This window comes from Tenrec ecaudatus, chromosome 12, assembly GCF_050624435.1.
Source record: "Tenrec ecaudatus isolate mTenEca1 chromosome 12, mTenEca1.hap1, whole genome shotgun sequence".
In the NCBI taxonomy this organism is placed as follows: domain Eukaryota; kingdom Metazoa; phylum Chordata; class Mammalia; order Afrosoricida; family Tenrecidae; genus Tenrec; species Tenrec ecaudatus.
The window spans coordinates 115,466,946-115,493,220 of record NC_134541.1 but is presented as its reverse complement, the minus strand read 5'-3'; the positions used below and the strand labels follow the sequence as shown (position 1 = coordinate 115,493,220).

Genomic DNA, 26,275 nt, shown 5'->3' with positions numbered 1-26,275 from the left:
GGAAAAAGATCAGGCTTTCTACTCCGGAAACAGTTATAGTCTTGGAAACGAACAGGGACAGTTCTACTGTCCTTTAGGGTTGTGAGTCAGAATGGAGTTGGTAGCAGTGAGTTTGGTGGTGATGGTGGTGCAGTGAGTTACATGTTGAGTTGACAATTGCAAGGTCAGCAGTTCAAACCCACCAGCCGCTCCATGGGAGAAAGAGCAAGCGACCCGCTTCCAGAGATTTATATGCAAATATGCTTTATACAATTGATGTATGGAATGTCATAAGAGCTGTAAGAGCCCCCAAATAAAATTATTTTTAAAATAATAAAATAAAGCCAATAATTCGAGAAAAAATAAAAATTGACAGCCCTGGGAACCCTAGATAGGCTGGCTGTGGGGTGGACTCGGGGGGAGTGGGTTCGGTTTGGGGTTTGAGAGTGCAATAGCATTATATAAAAGTTAGGGATCTTGTGAGGATCACCAAAATGTGGCCCAGAGACATAGTGCGAGCACACGGTACCAAGAGACTTGCAGAGCACTGGGACCCCGCAGCCCTCAGTCTCTTACAAGGCAGCATCTGGCAGGGCAATCAGGAGGAGAGTGCAATGACGAGGCACTCATGCCCCCCCACCCCCCGACGCCGAGGCCACGCCATCAAGGGGGCCGTGTCCGTCACCAGTCCTGGGTCTGAATCTACTGTGGCACTTGGTCTTCCTAGCCTCCCTTTGCTCCTCTGTGACTCGGGGCACGTGTGCCTGCCCTCACAGCTGCGATGCCGAGAGGAGGAGAAAAAGGCTGTGGAGCCTGGTGCAGAGCCTGGGAGCGAAAGCTATCGCTCCCGGGATCAGCCTGAGTCAGCGCCCTGAAGCCCCATCAGTGCCAGCCATCAGTCCCAGGCTGTCCGAGTAAGCCATCTGTCAGCACCGCTGTCCCCTGGAACACCCAGCTCCAGAAACAGGTTTTTCTTAAGCCTTGAGGTGGTATATATATTATAGATGCATATAATATATATATATGTGTGTCTTTGTGTGTGTGTGTGTACACATACCCCTACTGACAAAAGCTCTTGGAGCAACAGGGCCATTTTTGGAGATCTTTGGGCTCGGTGGGCAATCTGGCAGTTGGGACCATCATGTTAAACACACACAGGACACAGGAGACTGGCCTCAGGCTCACGCCAGTATGTTCAAAGTAGCCTCAGAGCATGGGGGGCGGGAGGGGGGCATCAGCTCTCTTTCCCAGCACACCTGACCCCAAGGCTTGCCGAGCCTGGCAGGACCTGGAGACCTGATTGAAAACCCAGGCCCAGCTGAGGCTGTGCTGCAGCTACAGGCCTGGGGAGGAGCGCAAGCACGTGTCTCTTTAGCCATCTTTCTGGGATCTTCTGTAGCCAAAAGAGACCAGCGACCCCAAAGATGTTTTCTCTAAGCTCATCTGCTCATGATCACGACTGGAGAGGAGGGTACAGGTACAGAGGTACAGGTTCTCAGGCCTCTGTCTGGATGTCATCCAGGGCACAGGCATCTCTATCTGAAATGACTCCAGTTAGGTCTGACCATCAGGAGACTGGGGCGAAGACACACCATGAGTCTTGCTGCCCCACTGACACTGAGGCATGGAGACCCCAGGTGGGTCATCAAAGAAAGGTGCTCCAAAGGGGTTTCCATGGATGACTTTTTTAGAATGAGATCACCAGACCTTTCTTCTGAGGTGCTGCTTGGTAAGCTGGAAACCACCAACCTCTCCGCCAGCAAACGCCTTAACCATTTGCACCACCCTCTGCCGAGCAGGACAGCAGGCAGACGGAAACACGGAAGGCCGTCCTCTAGACTCCCTGTTCTCAGGTGACTGGGGCGGGTGGGCGGGGCCGCTCAGGTACCTTTGTCTATGTGGTAGAGGTAGGTCTCCTGACTCATGGCCGAGAGGAGATGTAGCACACAGGTGAAGATGCGGATCTTCTCGTCGCTGCTGTCTTCCCAGCCATAGTCCTGGGTCACGTTGAGGAGCTCCCGGACAAGGAATAGGACCCCATGCTCAGGATGGTCCTAGCAGAGAGGCAACAGGAAAACGCCGTCTAAGTGTGCAGTCGGAAATGAAACCGCCCTGAAACCCCGGCCCTCCCTCCCGCAACTGTGGAGAAATGGCAGGGCCAGTTCCCCTAGGAAGGGAAGGCCTGGCAAACGGAGAGAAGGGTGTCCTGGTGCATCACTCCTTCCTAATCCAGGAGACGAGCGGAGGAGTCGGCCCTTTCAGCCCAGTGGGTGGGAAAACAGTGTGACCCGTCAGCTTAATGGCCTGTTTCCCCAAATTACACTCGTGGGTATGTGAAATGGGAGTCTAGTCTTTCGACTAGAAGAGCAAGATTGTGGGTCTCGTAGCAGATGGGACGGCCTGAGCCACCTACACTGCGCAAGCCTCCAATTACCTCCATCAGAGCTGACGGTCCTGACTCTAAATACAGAGCGCGCTCAACCACATTCACAGTCAAACTGGGCGCTCAACCGGAGGAGTGGATCTCAGAGACGCACACGCACACAGTCCTTCTCGGAAGCAACAGGGAAAAACACAGTATCCGCCTGCAAAAGGTCAGGAGTCTACACTCAGCTCCAAAAGGGGCTATGCAGGGAAGGACGGCCCACGCCTCATCCTGTGACCCTCTGGGCTCTGCAGGAGCCACCAGCCCCATCCCTTGGATTCCATCACCCGCCACATGCCCCCCTCTCTCCAAGCACAGCTTCACTGTTCCTGGGGCCACAGGCAGCAGTTAAGGCCCCAGTAAGACATAGGGGGATGCACTTCAAAGGCTTAACTAAGGAGCCTTTCTTCATTGAAGGGTGTTTATAAAGATGTAGATGGAGGGGCTGGTGAGGGGCAGCAGCAGGAAGCCTGGATCCCTGACTGGCCAGACCTACCCCCTGGCTAGAGCTGTGACCTTGAGCCAAGGGATGAAGCCACTGCCAGCACCAGGTCCAGCCTGAGTGAGGAATAACACCCCAGCTTCTCTCTACTCTGGCCCTTCGATCCTCTGTCTATGCCTCATCAGCTGAGCCAGCCGGAAGCAGAAGAAAGGATAGCCTGGTGATATCATCCAGAGCCTGAGGGGTGAGGACACAACCACGCACGCCAGAGACAACTGAGTCCTGACTGCTCCCTCTGATGAACCTCTGTCCTTGGACTCAGTCACTGGGCGCCCGGGGAGCCTCCGTTTTCCTCTGCAATGTCGTCCCAGGTGAGGCCTTGCTGACTGCACGGTCCACAGTGCCCACCCCTGGCGCTCTGTATCACAAATCAGGGCCTTACTTTCCTCCGAGCCACTCGCTCACTCTCAAAACGGGTCTTGTTTCCATCATTCACAACCTAATACCCAGGAGATGCACTGCTCTCATCCAGCCTGCTCTACAAGAACCGCTGGAAGCCCTGACTGACGGTGCGCACTGGAGGCTCTGCAGGTCATCCACTTGGCAAACACACGCCTAGGAAAGCCAAGCTGGCGTCAGGTGAAGAGGCAATGGCAGCTCGTGTACATGGGGAGGGTTTTTTAGTAATCTCTGGCCCCTAAACACCCTACCAAGTCCTGTCAAATAAACACATACAACCTAAGCCAGCACTAACACAGTGTTCACAGACCCAGGCCAAAGCTGAGATGCCTAGTGTGGGGGCGGGGGCAGAGCCTGATGTGGGAGGCTAAGTTTTGCCTTTCCCCATTCTGCTAAAAGCAAAACTTCTCTTTGGATTTCTCTCCATTGGTGAAAACAGGTGCTCAGGTAGGCCTTTCATCAAAGCCAAGTGGCGCACCAAAAGGGAACTCTTTGCAATTGCAGACAGTGACCTACCGCCCAGCCCTATTCCCAGAGTGGGGCAGGGGGCAGCCATCTGGTACAGACTATCACACAGACGGCTTTTTCCCCAGCACTTTCGATGTGCCAGGCACTGAACGCATTACACAAACAAGTAACTACAGCTAACCCGGCTGCTGCAGATCTAGCATGTTCCAGGGAGATACACCTGTGCTGTCCATTTCACAGGGAGGTTACGTGGCTCAACGTCACCCCACTGGCCTGTCCCGGCAGGCTGGCTCCAGAGTGTACCTTGCTAATCACCAGTGCCTCGTTGATACTGCCTCTCTGCAGGGATGCCCTGGGCTTGCTCACGGGGGAAGGCACACAGAGATCGACTCCCGTTACGGAGACAGGAAGTGCTGTGCAATCTGAGCAGAGCAATAACCAAGACAGCTGGGAATCAGCAGGCCTGAATCCAACATAGCAAGGGAGCTCTCGTGGCATAGTGGTGAGGCACTTTGTTGCTAACTGCAAGGTTAGCCGCTCAAACCCACCAGTGGCTCCTAGGGAGAAGGATGAGGCTGTCTGCTCCCGGGAAGATGAACAGCATCAGAAACCCTACATCAAGTTGCTATGTAGTGGAAGGGGTTCAACAGCTGTGAAACATCCAACTGCGTGGTCACATTAAGGAACCCTGGTGGTAGCAAGTGTCGGTCAGCCTAGCCAGGCCAATGTTCAAACCCGCCAGGCCCTCCCCGGGAGAAAGGCAGGCCGCCTCGGAAACCCCCTGGGGCAGTTGTGCTCTGGGTTCCGGGGTTGCTGTGAGCCAGAAGCACATCAGTGACAGCGGGCGTGGTTTGGTTTAATCTGACATGGTGGTGCCAAGGGTAAAGCATGCGGAGGTTGAACGCCGGTTCACACCAAAGAAAGGCTGGATCGCGTGCTCTGGGGAACCTGTGTGGAGCACAGCTCTCACCCCTACTCACAGGGACCCCGTGACTCACAGCTGACTCAACACAGAGAGGTTTGGCTTTGTTTTTCTAATCCGGCAAAAATGTGTGTGCGCGGCAGTGACCATCTGAGTGGAGGGAACGCTGGTGGTGCGGGGTGGAGCGTTTGGCACTGCGGCTGCTCCATCCAGCGTGGGAGCAGGACAGAGGGGACTGAGCCTCCACCGACACGCAGCCAACTGGCCCCGGCTCTGCCAACAGCTGCTCCGACCTGGGCCGGTGTATCCTGCTGTGATGATATTCGGGATCTGCTTTATTTCAGGGTCTGCTTGGGAAATGGACAGCAATCTGAATGTAGCAGTCACTCAATTTCAACACAAGGGAGACATTGTTTAACACACCTTCCTTCACAGAGGCAGGGGGGCACCAGCGAAGCCAGAAACGGGGCTCGAAAGTGGTTTCTGGGAACGTTTGGTCACAACCAAAAGAGGTAGGGACTCCTTTTCAACTTTGCACAGGGGAGAAAGGTTCCACATGACAGCCATGCTTCAGTAGTTGCCAAGCAGAAAACAACAATTGCAGTGTGAAGTCTCAATGCTAATAACTGAAGCAGGGCAGACACGGATTTTTTTAGAGGAGAAAGAGAAAAAAAATCCTAGATTCGAACAGCAGTTAGAGAGAAAATGGTTCCCGGAGTCCCTGGCTAAGCTATACCCCACCCCCACTCCACGTCCACCAAGGAGCAGTGCTAACCCTGCCCCCACCCCCCACACAAACACATCCCACCTTTTTTCCAGGGGACCTGTTGGGGGCTCAAACCTCCCTCCTATAAGTCTGGCCAGGGAAGCTTCAGGGCCCTAGGAAACGCGAGCCTTTGGGAGAAGTAATACCTTGTGGCAGCAAGCCACTACCCCGAAGAGCTAAGTTCAGAGGCAGCTATACACAGACATCCTGGCTCTCAATCGGGCCTGGCCACTTCGTAGCTGGTGACCTGGGCAAGTTACTTCCCCTTTGTGTGCCTCAGTTTCTGCTTCTGGGGGAGATGCTTGAAGCTGGCTTTGAGTGAGCATTTGCTACAGGCGCAGAGGTTACACGTGCAGCTGGGCAAGCCCACCCTGCTGCTCCAGGGGAGAACTGCGTCCACATGACGTACAGCCTCTGCGGCACTATGGGACAGCTCTGCTCTGCCCTGCAGGGCCTCCAAGTCAGAGAGGACTCAATGGCCATGAGTCTGGTCCGTTTAGAGCAATGTGGGCTCCCTGTGATGGTATTTAATTGCTGGCTGAATAAATCATGAAGCCCCTTAGAACAAGAAGAGAAGGGGCCCTGGAGGGGGTGGGGTGGGTGAGAAGAGACTGAGAGCACAGGTCACCTCCCTCCCCCCAAGGAGTCAGCTGCACTGGTCTCACTGGCTGTGTCAGGTCTGTCTTGCCCTCCCCACACTCTAGTCACTCTGACCTCACTCACACTGTTCCCTCTGCCCTATGTGCCCTGTCCCCACCCCTCCCAGGCCTCCTCAGGGCACCCCCTCCCTCAATGCGGATGCTCTGGGATCGCTAACATTCAATGAAATGTGTATTTACTTGCTTAACATCTGTCTCCCTCTAGGCAGAGAACGAGCTAGGGAGTCATTGATGGGGCACGACTTTCCCGGATTCCCAGTTAACAAATACCAGGGAGATAACTGACCCCATGAGCTCAGCCCTGACAGCTAAGGCTCTCCAGCTGCCCTCACGTCAGCCAACTTACAGCAGCCCCAGGCATGACAGGGCAAGACAATGAGCCTGAACAGCCCTGGGCTGACCTCCATCGGTATGGGATTCACAGAGTGGTCCGGGGCTGGGTTTTCTAAAGTACACTGCTTGGCCTTCCTCGTCTGTCTGTCTCAGAAGCTCCATTGTAACCTGGTCAAAGCAACTCACAAGCCTCCCATGGCAGACCACTGAAGACAACACACACTGGTCAGAAAGTGAGCCTGCTGTGGGGGTGCTGAGCTGGCCTGGACTCCACACAGTCCACGCCTGGCCATGAGAAGGAAGCCCAGCATGGTCCAAGCAAAGTCCCTGTGCGCAAAATACAACAGTGCGCCCATCAGTCTCATTTGCCATCAGAGAACCGCCTTGTGCAGTGCCTGCAATGTGCAGTGGATGGCGCTGGTGCATCCACTTGAACCGTCACAAAGAGCCCACTGGGCCGACAGCACCCCCATCCAACAGCATCCCCTAGTACCAGTGCCCAGGACTCAGCAAGGGCAGGGGTCACCCATGGGCTGTGTCCTTAACCACTTGGCAACACACCCCAGTAGTTGAGAGGGCCTGCACTGGTACACCAAGGCACACCATACCTCTGACCAGAAAACCACGACGTAAATACCAGACGTGGGATCTTCTTGCACACTTCCGGCAGGTGGATAAAAGGCATCCCCAAGGTGGGCCCCGGGGGGCGGCGAGGGAGCAACGTACCGGAACGATTAACAGAGTAGAGAAGAAATTGCAGAGGAATTCCAGAAGGAATGGCTCCGATGGCCGCATCTTTCCATCAATATTAATCATCTTTGGGACTTCGGGAACGAGGCTTATGGCGGCCTTGAAGAAAGCGTCGGCTGCAAGGCAAAAGAACCCCGCTGAGAGCTGGAAGTGGCCAGGGCGCTTCCTTCCATCTGCCCTGCTGCCGCGACGTGCAGGCGAGGGCTGGGAACTGACCTGGTGCGACATCTGGCTGAGAGAGACTACTGCTTGTGAGAGCAACTGCAGCTAGGAGAACCTCAGCCAAATGGGTTTTAGATGAGGAGGGGAGGCAGGTGGGAAATGTGGACATCACAGTACAAGTCACTGTGGCTGAGGGCTTCCCCGGACTGGTCCACTGAGTCCTCGTGTCCAGAGCAGGGGGCGGGGGCTGTCATTCTGCCCGCTTCACCGATGGGGAAAGGAGAGTGAACCTACTGGGTGCCATCAGAGGCCCCAGAGTCGGTGAAGGTGCCAGGCTCGAACTTGGTCTGCTTGAAGCTGAAGAGCCTGGTTTGTCACCAAAATAAACGTGAGAAAGCATGTCTGAAGGAATGCATATGTGCACATGTGAACATGTACACACACCACACATGCCCCACACAGCATTCTCACACCACTACCTGCCAACTAACCATACTCCATGCCCCACACACATCCCAACCATCCTTCCTACGCCTATGCACACCACACCGTCAAGTCTTACACACAACATACTGGCACATCATACACCCACACATACCACATATGGCACACACACCACAAACCACATCACACATATACACCATATCACATACATACCAAGTCACACCCCTATGCCACATATTTCCACCACGCATGCCACAAAGACACTGTTACCCCCAACCCCAGCGTCCTTATTTGGGGCCATCCAGTCAGGCCCAACCCTATGCACCAAAGAACAAAACACTGCCTGGCACTGCGCCCCCTCACGTGGTGTACGTAGGCACTGTGTCCATTCATCTCCTCGAGGGACTTCTCTCCCTGCCCCTCTGCTTTACACCGAGCTTGAGAGACTCCAACTGAGGCACAGTGCTAACGAGTCACTTAGAAAATGAAGATTTTTAAGTTATATGAAATAATCTATAAAACTCTAAGTCCAAAGGGCAGTAGGAAAGGAGATAGGGGGTGGGGAGAGAAATGGGAGCAGGGGACAGGGAAGATTGGAGGCTGGAGGGAGGAGATGGGAAAAGAGAGAGCACTTTCTAGAACTGCCAAACAATTAACCATGATAGAAAGCCTCGAGGTCTAAACCAGGCTGTGTGTGTGTGGGGGGGGGGGGAAGGGGGGGAGTGGAACAAATCAACAAAGCATCGACCTCACAAATGAAAATTCAGACAGCTCAACAAGATCAAACGTCTTCATGGTCCAAGGGCAGCTCCCCTCTGAAGCGACTGGCACGGAGAAGCCTGGGTGAGTGAGCACAGGAACCCGGCCAGCACCCCGAGGGGAGAGAGTTGCAGCTCTGCCTACTCTGCAGGGAGCCACGCCGACACTTAATGAGAAGGGCATGTGTCCTGGCAGCCAGTGGTTCTCCACCTTCTCCTCCCTCACAGGGAAAAGCCTGTACCCTGGAAAGATGCTCCTCTCAGCGCACTCTGCTCTGGGAGCTGCGTGGCACCCACTGAGCCTGGCACTCACCCCTTTCCTGCACGGCCCTCATTGCACTTATTAAGCACCGACTGTCCCCAGGGCACTCTCTTGGGCACCAGGGCCAGAAAGCGGGGCACGAGTTGACAACATGACTGTGGGGACGTGACTGTACTGACGCCTGCTCTGTGCTTGGTGCAAAGGATGCCCAGAGCAGCTAATCTCATTGTTGGGGTGGCGGGAGCTCAAATATGGCGGCATTTCATGTTGGTTCCCAGAAGAGTTGAAGCTTGTGGGGCTTTCTATCTTTTCTACCAATAGGAATGAGCTGGCTGCTAACCAAGAACTTGGAGGGTCAAGTCCACCCAGAGGTGTCTTGGAAGAAAGGTCTGGAAAACGCTGTGGGGTCACCAGGAGGTGGTGCTAACTTGATGGTAACTCGTTTTTGGCTTATTTGTGGAACCTTTAAGTGCTCCTGGGCCCTGCCTTTAAGTTGTTTGTCTTCACCCCCAAGTAGTCCTGTGCGAAAGGTACAGAAATGTCTGTTCCCAAAGGAGGAAGCTGGCACTCAACAGAGGAATGGCCCGGGCAAAGCTGAGCAGTGAAGATGGAAGACAGATCCCGCCACCTCACCATCATTAAGGATTTGTGACTCGGAGGAGGAGGCAGCTCAGCCAGGGAGAGGCCTCTTGTGACCAGGAGGAAACCCCCAAGCCTCTGAGCAAGCAGAGCCTAGAGGCAGAAGAGGGACAGACCAACAGGGAGGCAGTGGTAGCACTCGGGAGAGATGGCGGCTAAAATGGGAAAACATTCTTTCCAATTCCGGCAATTCTCCAGCCCCTGGAATAGCAGCAGTGATGGCGGCAAAGGAACCTGCAGCGTGAGGGCTGACGACGCACCGGGCACTGCGCCAGCATGCTTGCTCATCGATGTTCCTCGACAAGCAAGTCACACCCATACCAGGAGGTCCTGTCTCCCCATTTTAGACCTCAAAACTGAACAGACAAGCGGGCCTGAGGTCAAGCCAGACTCTGCTACTCCAGCCTGGCAAAGGCTCTGGAGAAGGCAGCTCTCCTGCCTGGTGGTGGAGAGGGGTGGTGGTGGTGGTATGTGTCCCTTTTTTAAAGCTGCATTTCCCTTTTTGCTTGGGCAGCCAGGAAGCTCAGCCTTTTTCTTCTTGGCTGGAAAAGTTCACCTCAGCTTATGCTTCCAATTCAATTCTCCTCTCCTTCATGTTTGTGCTTGTGGGTTTTGGCTTCAACATGTCAAGAACTTATTTTCCCCAGGTTTAACAAAACATTTGTCTTGTCTATAATCACGCCAAGGGCTTTTCTATGTACCAAACTCAAAACTCACTGCCACTGAGTCGATTCCAACTCATCGTGACCCTCTAAGACAGAGCAGAACTGCCCTGTGTGTTAACTCTTCACAGGATCAGAAAGCCTCAGTTTTCTCCTGAGGAGCGGCTGGTGGTTTTAAACAGCTGACCTCGTGCTTAGTGCCCAACACATAACCACTACACCACAAACCACCACCTGTGTACACATCACCTGCAATTTGTATGGGGAGAAGAGGAGAGGAGGGTAATTTCGGGAGGAGGGTAGAAATACTTTGGTACCCTCACCATGAGTCAGAGATGCCTAGTGGGTGAGGTTGACCTCCTGTTCCCACCCCAAACCTTTACAGTGGATCTCTCTAAACCCCTCCCTCCACACACTTTCTTTAAAGAAAGGTTTCCGGAAGAAAACCCAGTGAACACGCCGGGGTAGCAGGACCCCTCCCAGGACATCCCCTCTGTTAAACAAAGGGCACCAATCCTGTACTCTGCGGCAGACCATTACCCAGCAGCCCTGAGACGGTGGCCATGATGGCGTCTCGTGAAGCCAAGGCAGCAGCTTTGTCCGAAGTACTAGCTTCTCAGCACCAGCCCAAGCCGCGCTCACTCTGAAGGACGAGGGAGCAAAAGTCAGGTCAGGTCAGGTCAGGGTGAGGGCACGGAGTGCTTCATGGCAGCGTTTTCATTTCTGTTCCCACAAGACCTGACAGATACTCAAAAATGTCTGGGAGATGTCTCACTCTCACCTTAACAATTCAACCTCCAATCCTACCACACATGAAAATGGTGTTTCCGCTGAGCGTGAGAGTGCCGGATAATCAACTGGGTGTGAAAGCCCAGGGAAGACCATTCTCCATCAAATGCATGTGATGTGTGTTTTATAAAGGGTGGCAGGAAAAAACGAGATATCTGATCCCAATTCCTAAGAAGTATTCTCCCTGCTCCATGCGGGGAGCAAAGAGCAGGACTATGTATATGCACTTGTACAATCAAGAACTTCTGATTCACAAATCCAAGATAAACAAACCCCTCAGAAACAGTAATGGAAGCAGCGATTCCCCGAGGGCATGGGAAGAGAGGGAGGGCGGGGACTGAAAGCAATGAAGAATGAATAACCCCACTTACAACAGAATTGTGGGTGAACGGACACACTGAATGGTGTGAGAGAGGGCAATAATAATAATGATAAAATACAATGTATTCCAATTGATGTATGTATATGCATGAACTGTGAAAAGAATTGTATGAGCCCCAATAAATTGTTAAAATTAAAAAAAAAATACAATGTATTCAGGGTCCGTGGGGTGGTAGGTTGGAGGAGGGAGGGGGAAAAGGGGAGCTGATGTCAACGAGTTCAAGAAGAAAATGGAAAATGTATGGAAAATGAATGACAGCAATTGTACAGTTATGCTTCATCTAATGGAACTGTGTATTGTAATAATATCTATAAGAGCTCCTAATAAAATGTTAAAAACAAACAAGCAGCAAGTGTACGGGATTCTCCACCCTGCACCCCTTCCATCTCACTCACTCGGAGAGGCCTCAGGGTAGCAACTAGGTGGTGTTTCTTCTTTTTATTTAGAGCAAAAGTTATATAATCAAAACCCTAATGGGATTTGGTTCCTTGGTTTGGAGATTCAGGGTCATGGTTTCATGGGACATCCTAGTTAATTAGCCTAATATCCGTGTCTATTGTTTCTGTTTTACTTCCTAGTTTATTATGTGCCTGGGGTCTTAAACAGACCAAACAGTGGTCCCTCTTTGCTTGGAGCAACAGAGGAGGAAGAGGAAGGAGTCAGGTACTGGGGGGTGGGGTGGGGCAAATGGAATGGGGGACTAACTGCCTCTAAGTAACAACTGCCTCCTTTGAAATGAGATGAGAACTAGGTGGTGCCCAGCAATCACTGAACGTTCTGACCAAAGATTCCAAGGAAGAAGCGTGACTAAAGCAAGAAATGGCCAACAGTATTTTAAATTCTCAGGAAATCCAGATGCTCTGGGGTCACAATGCTGAATGCACCAAGGCTACTACTTGGGCAGTTCCACTTAAAATTTCTAGGGGAATTTTTCTTTAGCACGCTGAGGCAATCTAAGTTTGTTATAAAACTTCCAAACACAGAAACACGTAAAAATGTCACAGGAAGCCCTAAAGTACTGTAGGACACAGAACTGGGTTTGCCCCTTGATTCAGGTTTCTGAAAATAATCTGGGCAATCAAGATGCCTTTGTTTTACGAAAGAGTTTAGCAAATAGGGGTTTCACCGGTGCTAGACTAATTAATTTAGGGAAGGTAAGGGGAGGAGGATACAGCCATGTCTATCCATTGATTGGATCGGTCCTAACTATCCATTACGACCAAGTCCTGCATCTTCAGTAAGGTCCCAAGGATCAGGGAACCTGAGGGCCTTGGAGCACTCTCTTGATTAGTCCGACGTCAGTGCTGCAAGCTTAGAGACTAATCAGGCAAGGCCTGAGAGCAAAGGGCCTTCACTGTCTCCAGGACATGCCATGCCTCTCCAGGCACAGATGGTCAGACACGCAGGATGTTGTGCAGACTCCTGAGCCTTATGACAGAGCCTTAGGGCCAGGGATGCTGAGACTAGCAGGGGATGAAGTCTGATCTCATTCTGGGTGAAACATCAGAGAGACGTGTCAGGGAAGTGGGTGGCAATGAGGAGTGGAAATGCAGAAAGCTGAAGCCTGGATTCACTTGCAGACAGGATCAAGACTCATCTGATTCTGCCACACAGTGTGATAAGGGTAGGTCTGCCCACCTCTCACTGCCCTAGTCAGTTCTGACTCATAGCAACCCTGCATGGCAGAGTACAAGGGCCTCTTTGGGTTTCTGAAGCTGTACATTTTGTCATCTGGTGCCACCCAGTCGATTCCGACTCAACAGCGACCCTGTGCATGACAGAACTAAACACCGTCTGGTCCTGCACGATCCTCACATTGCTACGGCCACCGTGTCCATCCATCTTGGCAAAGGTCTTCCTCTTTTTCGTTTTTGTTCCCAAGCATGATGTCCTTCTCCAGGGACTGGTCTCTCCTGACGACATGTTCACAGTATGTAAGATTAAGTCTGGCCATCCATACCTCTAAGGTATACTTTGGACGGGTTGTCTGGCTTGGGTCAGGCACAATTTAGTCTTCAAAGTAACTTCTTTGCTTTTAATACTCAAGAGGTCTTGTGCTGCAGATTTACCTCAAGCAATACATCTTTTGACCTCTTGACTGCTACTTCCATGAGCATTAATTGTGGATCCAAGCAAGGCAAAATCCTTGACAACTTCAACCTTTTCTCCATTTAGCATGTTACCTATTGGTCCATTTGTGAGGATTTCGGTCTTCTTTACACTGAGTTGTAGTCCATACTGAAGTCTGCAATCCTTGTTCTTCATGAGCAAGTACTTCAAGTCCTCACTTTCAGCAAGCAAGGTTATGTCATCTGCATATAGATTGTGCTTAGATTTTCTTAGCATACATATTGATTGAATAGGGTGAGAGGATACAACCCTGGCACACACCTTTCTTGATTTTAAACCGTGTAGTATGCCCTTGTTACGTTCACACAACTGTCTACCGACTCATGCACGTGAGTCACATGAGCACAATAAACTTTTCTGGAATTCCCATTTTGCTCAAGGCTAGCCGCAGTTGGTTATGATGCACACAGGTAAACGCCATGGCACAGTTAATAAAACAAATATATTTCTGGTATTTCCACTTTCGGCCAAGATCCAACTGATATCAGCAATAATATCCCTTGTTCCATATCCAGCCTGAACCTCTGGTAGGTCCCTGTCAATGTACTGCTACAACCATAGTTGATTGAACTTTAGCAAAAGTGTGCTTGCATGTGCCATCAATGATATTGTTCTGCAATTTGAGCATTCTGTTGGGTCACCTTTCTTTGGAATGAGTGTAAATATAGAACTCTTCTAGTCAGTTGGCCAGGTATCTGTTTTCCAAATTTCCTGGCATGGACAAGTATGTGCTTTCAGTGCTTCAGCAACTTATTCAAACTGAGGCAGTTATTGTGCCAACCTGGCCGATAAACACATGCTGGGTTAATTAAAGGGTGGCGGGATAAATGGCTCAGTGAGCCTTGCCTTTCTAGTTCTCGGGTCTCTCACTTTCTGATGGTCAGACCAGGATGCAGCTGCTTTAACCAGTTCCCTGCTTTAGCTGGAAAGGCTCACTTCTTGCAAGACATCCCTGAAGAGAAGCCACATGGACCTACCCCGATGCAGCCCTGGGTGCTGGAGCAGCCATGTGGAGACCCCTGCCAGTGCTGAGATGCTTACACGTTCACTGACTCGGCTTTCCTCCTGCAGTCGGCATCATTGTGTTAATGTTGGATTTGTGGGTTTGGGTAGCACTGGGTTGGGATGTTTCCTTGATGTGCACTTACCCTTTATATAAAACTCTCTCTTATACATATGAGTTTCTGTGGATTTTTCTTCTCTAAAGTACCCAGACTAACATACAAACATTTCGATTGATATTCCATTGACCCCACAAAGCCTTGGTTTTGGCTAATGCTTTCAGTGCAGCTTGAACTTCTTCCTTCGGTAGATTCCATTGATTTTTGCTTAGAAGCTACCTCTTGAAATGGTGAAATGTTAACTAGTTCTTTTCATTTCAATGGCTCTGTATATTCTTTCCATTTTCTTTTGATGCTCCCTTGACAGGGCCAGAGCAGTTTGAAATGCTGACTTTCTGGTTAGCAACCCAACGTTCTACACACTACAGCACCATGGTCACCTAGTCCCTTCTAGAGTGAACACTGAGCAGGGAGAACCGCCAGCTAGCCAGCCACACTGCATTTCTGAGGGGTTGTCATAGTTACTGTTAGTTGCTGTCAAGTCAGCGCCCAATGCATGGCAAGCCCATGTGTTACAGAGCAGAACTCCCTAAGGGTCTTCTGGAATGTAGTCTTTATGGAGACAGATCGCCAGGCCTTTCTTCCGTGACACCACTGGGTGGGTTTTCTGAGGGGTACCTCCTTCATTCTCTACCAGGAGTAGGGAAGATCATACACTGTGTGGGCTCTGCTCAGGGAAGTCCACCCTCGGGTGCAGCCACCTTAAAGGCTCTGCTTTGCCCGAGGGTCCTCTCTGATTAGCATCCATAGCCAGTTGCATTTATAAGGGTTCTTGTCAGGCTTTAAGGCTCCCACGGCACCCTGTGGTCTCTTTTTCCGGTGTAGACAGCTCAGGGGCATGTGGTCCCCTCTGTGGGTGGTTCCCTCAACAGTCCACAGAAACATCGTTTGCATCCTGGGGCTCCGTGCACAGCTCTGACTGCACACCAGGGCGTGTGTTCTAAGAGATTAAAACACTAGTCAACTGGACAAATGTCAGGAAGCTTCAGAAGGCAGGTTAGTCATTGTCTGAGAGAACAAACACCTGGAAAGATCTCAAATAGCTTTGAAAAGGGATTTGGGTAGGGATAACAAAAGGAGAGAGGCCATATATTACTGCACTTTAAAAAAAAAAAGGAGAGTGCGGGTGAGAGAGAGCAGACAGACAATTCCAAAGAATGAGATCAGTCTTCACAACTGGCACGGAGCGGGAAAGTAGGGAGCAGCCAAGGGGAATAGGCTATGATTTACTGATGAAGAAGGACTCGATGATACACTTACATTTCAGGGGGTAAAAATGAATTAAAATGTGAGTACATCTGATAATGTATGAGGAACTTAAACTGTGATTTTTCCACAAAGCTTTTTGAACTCCCCCCTCAGATATATATGAGTGCACACACACACACACACACACACACACACACACTCATTGGCTCCCATATGCTTCCTCTGCCTCTCCCTCTTTCTCTCTCTAGACACGGGGCTTGAACGGAATGGACTTTCTGAAGTCCCCTTGCCCAGGCGCACCGCTCCGAAAGAGAGAGAGACGGTGATGCACGGGTAAGCAGGGAGCGGCTAACCCCAGGGCTGCTGGCTCTAAGGCACCCTGGGCTCTGTGGGAGAGAGAAAGGCCTGTGACCAGCTTCCCTGAAGATTACAGCAGAAGAGGATGGGGCGTGGAGAGTCAGAAATGGACTCAGTGGCTCCACAACACCATCTCGAAAGGAGTGTCCAGCTGTCCACAGGGGCGGAGGAGTGTACAAGGAAAGAGAAAGGACTACTCGGGACTTTAACTTGGGGGATTTAGTTTTACTTTCCGAAGTTCCTCATCTCTGTAGTGTTAATTTTCTTTTCCAAACGAACATGTACTATTTTTATAAGGAAAGTCATTAAGATGTAAATAACACACAGTTTACCTATTTTTGAACATGGGCAGGGAGGCCTCCCCAAACACCCTCCCTTCCAGAAGGCAGTGAGGTGGCAAGCTTGACCTCTAAGGGAAAAAAAATGTGTTTTTTTGGTGTCCTTGGCTTTGAAAACACAGAATCTGACTCTGCATGAATCAGAGGAGACAGCCAGGGAGCAATAACACCACACTGCCTTAGACACAGCATGCTGTTTTTCAAAGAATTCATGAGGCCAGTGCTAATGGAAATCTCCACTGCTTGGCAAGTTTATCCTCTCCCAGAGCCACGCAAGACCTGGAAGTAGTCCATATCCATCTCCTGACAGAACGGTCACAAGAAAGGGACGAGTCAACCAGGATGCAGTTTAACATTCCTCTAATTCCTTAATGTCCCCCCCACCCCCACTATCATGACCCCAGCTCTACCTTATAAATCCGGTTGGACCAGAGCATGTACACCAGTACAGATAAGAGCTCTCGACACTCGGAATCCAGGACAGATAAACCCCTCAGGAACAGTAATGGAAGTAGTGATACCATGAGGGTAGGGGGAAGGTGGTACGGGGGAAACGGGGACCAGTTACAATGATTGAAGTATAACCTTCCCCCACCCCCATGCTGGAGACAGCAGATGGTATAATATATGAAAATGATAATTTATAAGTTATCAAGGGTTCATGAGGGTGAGAGGAGGTAGGGGTGGGGAAAGGAGCTGATACCAAGGGCTCAATTAGAAAGAAAATGTTTTGAAAAGAATGATGGTAATGTACGTACAAATGTGCTTGGTACAATAGATGTATTGATTGCAATGAGAGACCCCAATAAAATTATTTATATAAAAAAATTAGGTAGTCCTGGGAGACACCCGACAGGGCGGCTATGAGTTGGAATCCACTCAATGGCTGGTTGCAGTTACCTTCCTGTCAGGAATTTACCCTACCTCCTTCCAGCCCCAGGTAGCCTTCCAAAAAGGTTTCTATGTGTAAACCTTTCCTAGGCCTTAATAGCCGTGGTTTCATACAATGTTTGTCCTTTGGAGAAGGACGATTTCCGCTCAGCAGAATGTCCTGTAGGTTCATCTATCTCAGGAGGTTTTCACAGATCGCTGGTCTTTAACGCTGCACACTGTTTCATGGGGTGCAAGTAGCAGAGGCTGTTCATCTAATGCCTACTGACGGGCACTGAGGTTGTTTCCATCTTTCTTGCTGTCGCAAGTACTTCAGCAGTGAACATGGGTGTGTATGTGTCTACTCGGGTTACGGCTCCCATTTGTCTAGGACGCATACCTCATACTGGATTGCTGACTCACCTGGCATTTTCATTTCCCGTATTTTAAGGAAGCACCATGCCATTTGCCACAGTGTGGCTGCATCTTACAGTCCCACCAACCGGTACGTTGGTTCCAATCTCTCTACACCCTCACCAGGATGTTTTCCTTGAAGTTAACTGTTAACGATGACATCTAGATCTAATCTGGATTTCGCTAACTGGTTTACACAGAATGCCTCTTAAATTCACTCCCAATCTCCATACTTCCTATGAAAAGTGCACTTGGGAGATGGCAGTCACTTCTCAATTCAGCAGTACCATCAGGAGGCTCTCTCATCTGTATGGTCCGCAGTTCTCTCATTGAACCCGTGTGCTATCAAACCTTTACTTTCCTCTGGGAATGAGGAAAATACACCTCTCATCGGCCCTGCAGAACTCTCGCTGGGGATTTCCATAAACAGAAAGCACAAGGTTTCAGCCACCTTATGCCTGGGCTCTCTGCTTCCTTAACGAATCTATTGAACACTAAATCGACAAGAACTGGTCTCTTGCAACTGCACTCACCCAGGGTTAGAAACACAACCTCCTGGTATAGATGGCAAACATGCTTGACTGCTAAGCCAAAGGTCAGAAGTTCAAGTCTACTCGGAGGCACTCAGAAGAAATACCTGGTAACTTCCTCCCAGAGGTCACAGCCTTGAAACCCCACGGAGCACAGCTCTGCTCTGCACATCTGGCATGGACCTGATGGCAATCGGTCATCGGGTTCAGAGGGACTGCCCCAACTATGAGGAGGCACAGGGGTTGCAAGTACTTCTCTAAAGTCTGATGAGGCTGCTCTGGACACGTTGCACAACACCCTGGGGTCCGTCTCCTCATCCGGGTAGCAAACTGCAAGGGGGGCGGTTCAAACCCACCGACCTCTTCTCAGGAAGAGGTAAGACTGTCTGCTGTGAAGATTTAACATCTCAGAAACCCAGTGTAGGAGAGTTATGAGTCAAAATCGACTTGGTGGTCATGAGGAGGGGAGGAGGCTGACATGATCCGGGGTGCTGGGTGCAGGCAGAGCCCAAGTACATGGGACAGAACACCTCATATGGGCCAACCGAGGCTGCCTCAGTGTTAACACATGTGGCGGGAGCCCAGTTTGGCATGCCACCGCCTTGTAAAGGAAGACAGAGTTGAGGCCGATTCAGGAGGAGGAGTTATGGGGGCAGTTTTATAAACAACAGAAAGGGAGGAAGTTTAGGGAGGCGCACAAAAGCGGCTGTTTCCACGTACTTCATTTCATTTATATTTAGCTTTCCCAGCCCCGGTAATTGAATGCATTATTTATTTTGGCTAGCAACTACTGCCTGTGGCTCTAAGAATAACAATCACAGGCTTTTAAGGTTTAGTGCCATAACATTTAGAGACCCAAGTAAAAATCATCACATAAATTATTCAACATGAAGTAGATGCCACACGCCTGCTCCTTAAGTATGGGATGAGTCCCACGAGGCCCCATCTCTCCCGGACACTTGGGTTACTTGCGGGGAGCTTCCTTGTTCGGTGCTCGTTTGTCTCATTCTGCTGACCCTCGGGGTGGGCCAGGGCAGCCCCACAGGAAAACACCACACGTGACATGCCCCGATGGGGCAGTGCCTGTCAGGGCTCACATCCTGTAGGGCTTCACTCCAAGAGGGGTTTCAGACAGGGTTGCTCAAAAGGATGGAGGAGGGGGGACAGCCGCGTGTCTCACAACACAGGGCTGGTGATGGGACGACCATCCCTCATGCGGATCAAAGGAAGAGAGGGGTGCTGCTGGGACCCAGGATGGAACGTGCGCCCAAAGCCTTGTCTTTTCAGGTCTTGGCTTAAATGTTCTTTTCTCGAAGAAGCCTTCCCTGGCCTAGACCCCCTAGCCCTCTCTATACAAATCAGGCCCGGTTTTATTTTTCTCTCTGAACGCAGTTCTTCTTCACGGCACTCGTGGCAGTTTGCAAGTCTGAGTGCTTTGCTTGTTGGTTTGTCTGTGGTTATTTAGCATCGGTTTCGTCTACTGAACGCCTACTCCACGTGCAGAAGTGCTCGCACGCTCAGTGGTTGGCTTATGCACAGCGGCACGAAAAAGGTGCTTACACGGCCCATGAGGGCACTTGGCTTAAGAAAAACACCCTCCAAAGCATGTTCTTGGGACACAGACTATGTTCGGTGGTCTAGATGATGGAGTCTGGCAGAGGTGGGGTGTGTGTGTGTGTGTGTGTGAGAGAGAGAATCTGGGCTGAATCCTGGCTCTGCTACTTCAGAGCTCCGAGCTCCTATGGCTGCTCAGCCCTGCTCCCTCACCAGGACAGTGGCCAGTGTCCCAGCTACGCATAGGCGTAATTCAAAGGTTAAACCAGACAGAAGATGGGAAGGCCGTGTGCATTCGAACCTGGAGTAGGATAAAGGCGCAAGAACCCCAGCAGCTGCCCTTCTTAACCCCAAGTCAGATCATCTGGGGGTGAGGAGCTTCCATCAAACATGGTGAACGAAGTTTCAAACGGGTGAGCTGCCTGCCTGCTGGCCGCCACTTTCCACTTTCTGGCCACACAGCACTGGGATGTTTCTCCGATGAGGCTACAAGTGGTCTGATGCCAAGTTTGCTGGGACGCACTTTGGGAGACTATTTATTTGCATCATTAGAGTGGATTCCTGGCGATATCATTTGCCTGCACCCTGACTTGCATCCTTGAGTCAGAGAGGGAGCAGCAGACTAGCAGCTAACTAGCACTAGTGTCTGTGCAGTGACCCAGAGCCCTTGGGGCTTCTTGGGAGTGTGACCCAGTCATTAAATAAAACCGAGCAGGAGGGCACTTCCAGCTCATCCCAAGAAGCATCAAGACACAGGAGCCTTCTTTCATAGCTCATGAGACATGTCTTGAGTCTGTACTGAGTTTAAGAGAGCAAAGCGCCCATACCAGAACGCAGGGCCAAGAGCTCCTCTTTATGATAAAGGTATCAGATCTCTCAAAAAGGATTGCAACACGTTTGACTCCTTTTAAGCATCCAAACCCAAGGGATTCTATTCTGACCCCAGCAGTGAGACCTGCCCATAAACACAATGGTTAAAGAAAGCCAGTCCAAGGCCCAGATCTCTCCACCATGGGACGAAGCAGAATAATGCGTCAAATAAATCAAGCGCTGGACGGTCCTGCTTCAAACCCACTTCCTCCTCGACTTGAGAAGGCATGGCTACTAACCCGATGATGCCGACTCATAGCCACCCTATAGAACAGAGGAGACACAACTGTCGATGGGGCAGAAAGCCTGCCTTTCTCCTGCTGAGCTGCGGTAGTTTCTAACACAACACCAAATGTTGGGTATTTACTCATCTTTTTCTTAGAAAAAGGCAATAGGTCGTCTGCCTTCTGGACCGGGCAAAGGGAACTAACTACAAATTGACAAAGGCTAAGAAATCGGCAGACAGAGCCATTAGAGTGGCCAGTGAAGGGATCTTGATTTAGCTTGAGAATGTTTATTTTGCCTCTTGGAAAAAACAAAACAAAAAAGCAAGCTCTGTAATTGATCCAGGACTACAATGGCAAAGATCACATCATGAGTTTAGGGAGCTGGGAGCCTACTATCACTGTTCAGAGCTCTGGGTCTGAAATTCACAACTCACTCCTGATGTTGAAGGTGAGACAAGGGCAGGGCTCTCACCTCAGAGGACTCTATGATGCTGAGCTCTTAAAGAGAAAATCGGCTAACAACAGATGTAAAAGGCCTGATATACAGGGAGGATGGCAGTTCAAAACCACCAGATACAGTAAAGGAGGAAGATGAGACTGTTTGCTCCTGTACTGACAGCCTCGGACGGCCACGGAGGGTCACGGGAAGCTGGCACCGACTTGCTAGCTGCGACTCAGGGTTTGGTTTAACAACCAAGGCGCCACTTCTGAGTCCGCTTTGCACATCATCAGGATTGTGGTAGTTATATTATTTCAAATCAACATGAAGATATGAAAGTGTAGGCCTGGAGTCTAGCCTGTCAGTCAGGTCACAGCCTGATGGTACCTCCTTCTGGACATGACCTTCTCATATGGAAGAACCTTCCCTCCCTCTCTGCCTTCACCTTCCTGCCATTGAGTCACTTGGAGACCTGCCAGACGCCTGGAGATGCGTCCACCGCTACTGGATCCACAAGACTTTGTGCCCACTGGCCTGTGATTTGCCTGCATTCTGCATCATTGCATGTGGCTGTGTGAGTCTGAAGAGGCATTTATGGACTAGTATTGGACTTATGGACTTGATCTTGACTGGGATGTGTGCCCGATAATTACTTCTTGATATAAAGCTCTCTCTAACACATACATAGCATCAGTGAATTTGTTTCTCTAGTCAACCTGGCCTAACACAAGGATGTAGTTGGTGGCTGCTAATGCTTGTTTTATTTTTTTGTGTCCTGCTCACCCATCATCCTTCTCGGAACAGGCATGGGAGCGTTCTACCCTGTCAGGCACCTGCTTTTGTGAGGCTGGCATTCCTAAGGGGGAGGGGAGGGGTATCAGATAGGAAAGAAACAGCCACTGTCCAGTTGATGCCGACTCAGGAGCAAGTCAACCCCCAGTACAGGTAAGGAAGTGTCCTGTCACAGTGGCTGCTGGGGGTACAGGCAGGCTGCAGGGAGCTGCTGCACATAAAGCCGTCAGCACCTAACTGGTCTTTTTTTAAAAAGGGACAAGCTGGGAAGATGATTCGAGAAAGGGGAAACAGCACACGCACAGGTGCTGGGCTGGGAAATAGGTCAGGTTTAGCGTGCTTAAAAATCAGAAAGCAGCAAGGTGGCTGAGGTGTGGTGCATGATGAGGACAAAAGGCAGCCAGGCACCAGCTCTCGCTGGGGCTGTGAGGCAGGCCTTTGATTTTGTTCCGAGCACACTGGGAAGCCAGTGGAAACCCCCTGGGGAGAAAGCTAAATCAAGTAGCATTTGGCAATATTTTTTGGGTGATGAGAATATTTGAAGGTTTTGGTGCCCAGAGCTGCCCCAGACGGAGCAGGATACAGATGTTGGGCCGGAACTGCGGGGTGAGGGAGAAAGGAGTAGAGAGAAAGTGGAGAAAGGCGCTCTCTCCAGCTACACAGGGGCAGGCAGCTGGGGGCAGAGTGCTAACCTGGCCCCATATAAGCACAGTGTTGGCTGAGAGTGCAGGCGGCTCCAGAATCATCAGTTGAACTCCCATCCCATCGACCTTGCCAGGGGCTACAGAAACCCCCGAAGGATCCCGACCCTCTCCCACTGTCTGCCTTCTAGACTCCCAGTGAATCTACCTCAGGGAAGCTCCTAACTCTCTCCCCAGCCCCCACTACTACGCCTGCCTCCCTCCATCCCCTCCATCTTCTCGACTGTAGAAAGAGCCATCAGTATCCCGGGATTGCTGTCACTCTTTAGGTGACTGCCTGCGGATGGAAGCCCTGCTGCAGCCCTGCCACTTGCCCTGGGCTCACACGGCGCCAAGAGGCGACGAAGACAACCCCTTGCAACTCTCCACCTGGGAGCAGGCCCACCTGCCAGGGAATTCAGCCCCCCGAAGCAGTACAGCATAAAAATAAATAAATAGCCCATCTTCTACCCCTCAGCTCGGTGAGCATCAAAGCATGGTCGAGGGCATCTCGCAGAAGGACCCACCGCAGTCACCTGCTCCCTGGCATGTGCTCCCACCCCTGTGCCTGCTACCTTGCTGCTACTCCGACCACCCACCCACCCACCCAGGCTGGAAGGTCTGCTTCCCACCGGGTACAGAAAGCCAGTCATGCACAGAACTGTTTTCTGTGACAGAAAGGGGATTCACTCTACTCAGATGAGGTTCAATGTGTGTTGTCTCTGGCCTCTCAACCCAACCAACCTCCACAACGCCACACACCACGTGAACATCAGTGTGCCCCTGCTGGGGCTCAGCAGCGCTAGCTCCTGAAACCCCCTCGGCACGCTCACCTCAGATGTCTGCGTGGCCGGTCCGAGGCCGACTGAGGAGGGTGCCTGCCAGAGAACACCATGCGCTACCACCCTTCCCTGATGAGACGTGTGTGCCTGCGTGCGTGTACGCTTAGCTCCCTACTTAATGAAAAAGAGTTCACCATTTATCACTTTTGCTTCTTTCATTCATAAAGGAATCTCTCTAAACATGCATACACACATGCACATGCACACACACACAGTTACACATACAATTAGTGTGGGTGAGCTGAGCCAGTAAGCCAGCGCCCAGGACGAGAGAATGATGGGCTTACCTTGGGAAAGGCACTGGTTGGCCAAGGCCACCTGACCCGAGTGCAGATAGAGATTGAGCCTTGTGAAGATTCCCACCAGGGAAGGGATGGTAATGAAGCAGTAGGCAACGCAGGCCTAGGAGAGAGGGGAGAGTCTCAGTGGGTCACATCTGCCATGCTACCCATCCCGTCTTTACAAACAAAAATGATGAAAGCAGCTTGCGCCCCATCTTCATCCCTGGGGCCTCTGCTGTACCTCACACTTGGGAGGGCGGGAGGGTGAGGTAAAGAGACACTACTAAGATCAACAAATAAGGTGTCTTGGTGGCGTAATGAGTTATATGTTGAGTTGCTAAGTGCAAAGTCAAGAGTTAAAAGTCACCAGCTTCTCCGTGGGAGAAAGAGGTGGCTTTCTACTCCGATAAAGATTTATAGCCTCATAAATCCATAGAGGCAGTTCTACCCTGTCCTATGGGTCACTACGAGTCAATTACTTCATGGTACTGAGAATATTAACATATGTTTAAATCAATTACCTAAAAATATGGAGGAAACTAGTATTAAAAAGGGTTTGAGGGAATTGACTTTGAGGAACGGGGTATGAAATGAGGACAGGCAGGGCTAGGACGCTTATTCTTCACTGTAACCTTTTTGGTAATTATTTCTTCTATTAAAAATATTGCTTTGAAAAAAATATTGCTTTGATACAATTTGAGTAGGAGACTCAAGAAGTTTAATCCCTCCATGCCCCAAACTCTGGTAAAGAAGTTTTTCCAGATTACAGGCCCAAGCCATATGGATAACTCAACTAGGACACACAAACAAAAGCAAGGTTGGGTCAGAAAGTGTAGCTGCTGTGTGTGTGTGTGTGTCTGTGTGTGTGTGCGTGTGTGTGTGTCTGTGTGTGTGTCTGTGTCTGTGTGTGTGTGTGTCTGCGTGTGTGTGTGTGTTTTCCAGTGCATTCTTGCACAGGTTTATTCCAAAGGAAAGGTGTTTAAACACATCTCTGTGACCACTGGAAGACCGCAGACAAGCTCTCTCAGTAAAACACTTGTCTTGGTCTTGTTAGGGTGCCTTCGAAACAAGTCACATCCACTTCGGCTTCTGAGGGGCTCTTTTGGACCAGTTCACTTCAAGACGCGGAGGTCAGCCCAAAAGATGAGGGTGACTGCTTCCAGGATTCCCAAGGGATACCTGTGACAGATTTCCTCAGAGAATGCAAGACAACCATGCGGGCTGACGAGGGAACAGGCTTTAGGAAATCCGAAAAGTACACTGGGGCGAACAGGGCCCAGCAAAGTTGTGGGAGAAACATTTGTCCATCTCGACCATGTCACCTGCTCACTCAGCCAGAGCTGTCCTGGGAGAATGTCCTTGGGAACCTTCCCCATCCACCCTTCACAGCCCTGCCCTTGGCCCTTCAGGCTTCTTTTTATTCCCCAAACTCAAAGGATATTTTTTAAAGGGGCATGATTTGAGGCCTGCAAGGATATCAAAACCGCTGTTTGGATGTAGTGCAAATAAAGAGCCCACTGAGGGAGGGTTGCAGCGATGGGATCACCCCCTTCAGACGTGTGAAGGGCAAGTCAGGAAGCAACAGCTTCAGTTTTGTTTAATAAAGACTTCTATGAGTTTGGGGCTTTTTTCTAACTTACCCTCATACGAGTCTACCTCTCAACTCCCCCTCCTAACACCTATTAAATCCAGATCCACTTGGTGGTCTCTTTAAAAACTATCAAGAATATTGGTTAGCCTGCAGATGCACAAGGAAAAATTAATGTGAAAAACCAATACAAGATCACCTTCATCACGACCCACTTGTGTTTCTGCGGGAATAGCAATTGTGTAACCTGGAAGCTAGGCCATGCGCCAGAGTTCCAAGCCTGAGGGTCCTTTACTAGCGACGTACCCGGACAAACGCAGCTGTCTTCCTGGAATGATTTCCCTTCATCACTTTCCTTGTTTCCATTGCCAGTCGGTTCACACTCTGCATCCGTTTAATAAACAACACAGAAAGAAAACGTCACTGAAACGACGGTCATCCCCGGAGGTCTGTCTGTACATTAACCACACGCACAGGGGTGGGGACAATCTGATTGGGGACAAGGCTGGTTAGCAGTGAGCCGTGAAATGCCAGCAGGCACCTGGGCCCTGATCCACTCTCAGCATGCAACCTCTCCAGGAGAGCAGAGGAAAGGCTCCGGGGGGCAGTCATGCCCATCAGCCAACATCAAGCACAACTATCTTCTGGCTTAATGAGTAGCCAAGGTTCACTTACTCTGGTTCCAGAAATCCCACACACTAAGCTATCTTGAAAACAAAACAAAACAGAGCC

General features: G+C 50.6%; 1 protein-coding gene across 1 annotated transcript in view; it reads right to left on the bottom strand.

The window, feature by feature from the left end:
• Positions 1–26,275, bottom strand: part of VPS35L (VPS35 endosomal protein sorting factor like) — a 119,273-nt gene that overhangs the window by 10,198 nt on the left and 82,800 nt on the right. The window contains exons 25-28 of the mRNA XM_075564573.1: positions 25,850–25,927; positions 23,962–24,076; positions 7,180–7,319; positions 1,868–2,033 (exon numbers count right to left, since the gene is read on the bottom strand). Coding sequence (XP_075420688.1) covers positions 1,868–2,033; positions 7,180–7,319; positions 23,962–24,076; positions 25,850–25,927 — 499 coding nt within the window. The remainder of the gene's footprint in view (positions 1–1,867; positions 2,034–7,179; positions 7,320–23,961; positions 24,077–25,849; positions 25,928–26,275) is intronic.